We start from the raw sequence: 2,325 nt of genomic DNA on the forward strand, positions 1-2,325 counted from the left end.
CAATCTGTTATATAATTTACTTATTTTTGAGACTGCTTAAAGAGAAATTTTGGTGAGATATAGTCAGAGACTTGATTCATGAATGAGTCCATGCCTAAACCTTAGTAAAGGTCAAATTCTGTAAGCCCGGTTCAGTAGATTTGTGTTAATGTACCACATTTTATTAAAATGTGGAACATTTGTTTCACATGTGAGTGACAAAAAACTCACATCCAGAAACGACATGAATGAACCAGTGTCATTTAAGTTTTTAGCTAACCCTCTAAGGTTGGTAATACAATGTTTAGAGCAGGGACTATGGATCCATGAGGGCGAGGGTTCAAATCCCATCACTTTGACTTACCAGCTGAGTGCCCATGGGCATGTTCATCTGTCTGTGCCTCAGCTTTTCTCATCTTTAAAATGCATGTTATTATGTGGCTGAAATGAGCAAATGTATGTAGAATGCTTATTTTATGCATGGCATGTTATAATACCTGTATAAGTTTAGTTACTGTTCTTATATTTCTTAGAAATGGCTAATATTTTAAAACAAAAGATTCTTTATAGAGTTTTGAGGAGTTCTGTGAGGTCACATTGAATTGATAAAGTTTTTTTTTTTTTTTAGGCAAAGGAAAGCTGCTGGAAAACAAAATGGTACAGAAATTACAAGAGGATGTGGACATGGAAGTTGTTTCTGAGAATCTTAACTGACTAACCATTTCTATGAATTGGAAAATCTTTAGAGACTTAGAAGAATGTCTAAATTATTTTTTTTCCATAAGGTGACTCATGAAAATATTAAAAATACATCTCTTCTACATTGCTCTCGGCAAAACATCAGCTATTATGGATGCTAGATTACATCTCAATGTTAAGCCTTTACTGATAGATGTATTTGTGTAAATCATGAAAATTCTGTAACCATAGGGGTAAATTGTGGATATAAAATAGTCATGCCACTTGGATAATGGCACTAGGCAGCAGTTATGTAATAACGATGACAAAAATTTTGGCTAGTGATACGTAAAATTTTTTTTGCAGTAAAAATATTCCCTTTTTAATGTTATAGAAAGGGGGATACTACAAGGAACTAATACTCTATATGATAATTAGCCTCAAGTACCAATATCTTTTGATTTCAGTATTTCCAGTTTTGGTTTATTAACATCCTAAGAAGAACATAATGGCCTCATATATTGAAGTCTAATTCTGTCGGACTGTTTTAACCTGGTTTAACTGTTCAGATAGGCAGTTGTGGATGTTGAGGGTAACAGCTGCGTAGTCTGTTCCTGAAATGGCACTGTACTCTATAATTTCCACTTTGAAGAAAATTCTAACTTGAGAGATTCCTAGTAAAACAAGCTTTATTTTTCCAGCTCAGCAATGATTTAGAAGCAGAGGAATTCATTGCCTTAAAAAAAAAATTTAAAAGAAAATTGAATTTTGGGGTAGATTGTCTATACATTCATTATTTGTACATAAAATCTTTTCTGCAGTAAGTACCTACATATTATTGTAAAGGTACTAAACAAAGGTATGAAGAATTGGTAACTTGGAAGAAAATAACTTCATCCACATGTACTACTGAAGTAGGAGATATATTTAAAGAAAATATGTGCTTAATACTTCATGTTTATCTTTGCATTATTTACAAGTAAGTATGTTAAGAGTATTAAGTAACTCAGTTTTTATAGTTTTTTTAGGACAGAATTTAGAATAAATTACAAATGCTTAGGGTTATATAATTGTATAGTAATGGCTAAATTTTTCAATATTAGTATAAAAAGAATGGACCAATCACTGGGCCAAGTATTAAAAGATCTCAATTCCAGCATGGTTTTGCCTTTGTGTTCTTATTTGTAAAACATGGTTCATTTGTTAATAGTATTTTTGTAACAGGGAAAGTATCTATGCAATCAAAGACATTGTAAAATTAACTTAAAGTTTTCACTCCATATTATAGTCATGTTTGTTTTAATATAAACTTTGAAAATTACATAATAGCAAACAAGTTTCCTATGGTGCTAGTTAGGGAGTAACTTGAAATTGCCTCATTTGGAGAAATTGAGCTAAAACAAAGAGCTGACATTGCACCTCAGGTTTAATATCCAGACAGGTCTCTCTATCAGGATAGATTTCATATTTTGAGACCCCAAATCTTATAAACTGAAAATGACAGTTTTCTCTCTCCACAGCTCGATTGGATCACTGAGATGAATTGTCCCTTTAAATGTTGCCTGAAAGGTGGCATGCTACAATGCTTTTAGGCTAATATTGTTTCATCTTGTCTGGTTGAGACCTCTGCTGGGCAGTTAGCATAACACACACAAAAAAGCATAAAAT

The 2,325-nt window shown here is 32.3% G+C and overlaps 1 protein-coding gene across 2 annotated transcripts in view; it reads left to right on the forward strand.

Moving 5' to 3' along the window:
* RSL24D1 (ribosomal L24 domain containing 1) overlaps positions 1–1,818 on the forward strand; it is a 20,028-nt gene extending 18,210 nt beyond the window's left edge. For both annotated transcript variants that reach the window (XM_011363460.2, XM_023532571.1), the window contains exon 6: positions 608–1,818. In XM_011363460.2, coding sequence (XP_011361762.1) covers positions 608–693 — 86 coding nt within the window. In that variant the 3' untranslated portion in view covers positions 694–1,818. The remainder of the gene's footprint in view (positions 1–607) is intronic.
* Positions 1,819–2,325: the final 507 nt, after the last annotated feature.

This window comes from Pteropus vampyrus, unplaced genomic scaffold (genome assembly GCF_000151845.1).
Source record: "Pteropus vampyrus isolate Shadow unplaced genomic scaffold, Pvam_2.0 Scaffold85, whole genome shotgun sequence".
Classification (NCBI taxonomy): domain Eukaryota; kingdom Metazoa; phylum Chordata; class Mammalia; order Chiroptera; family Pteropodidae; genus Pteropus; species Pteropus vampyrus.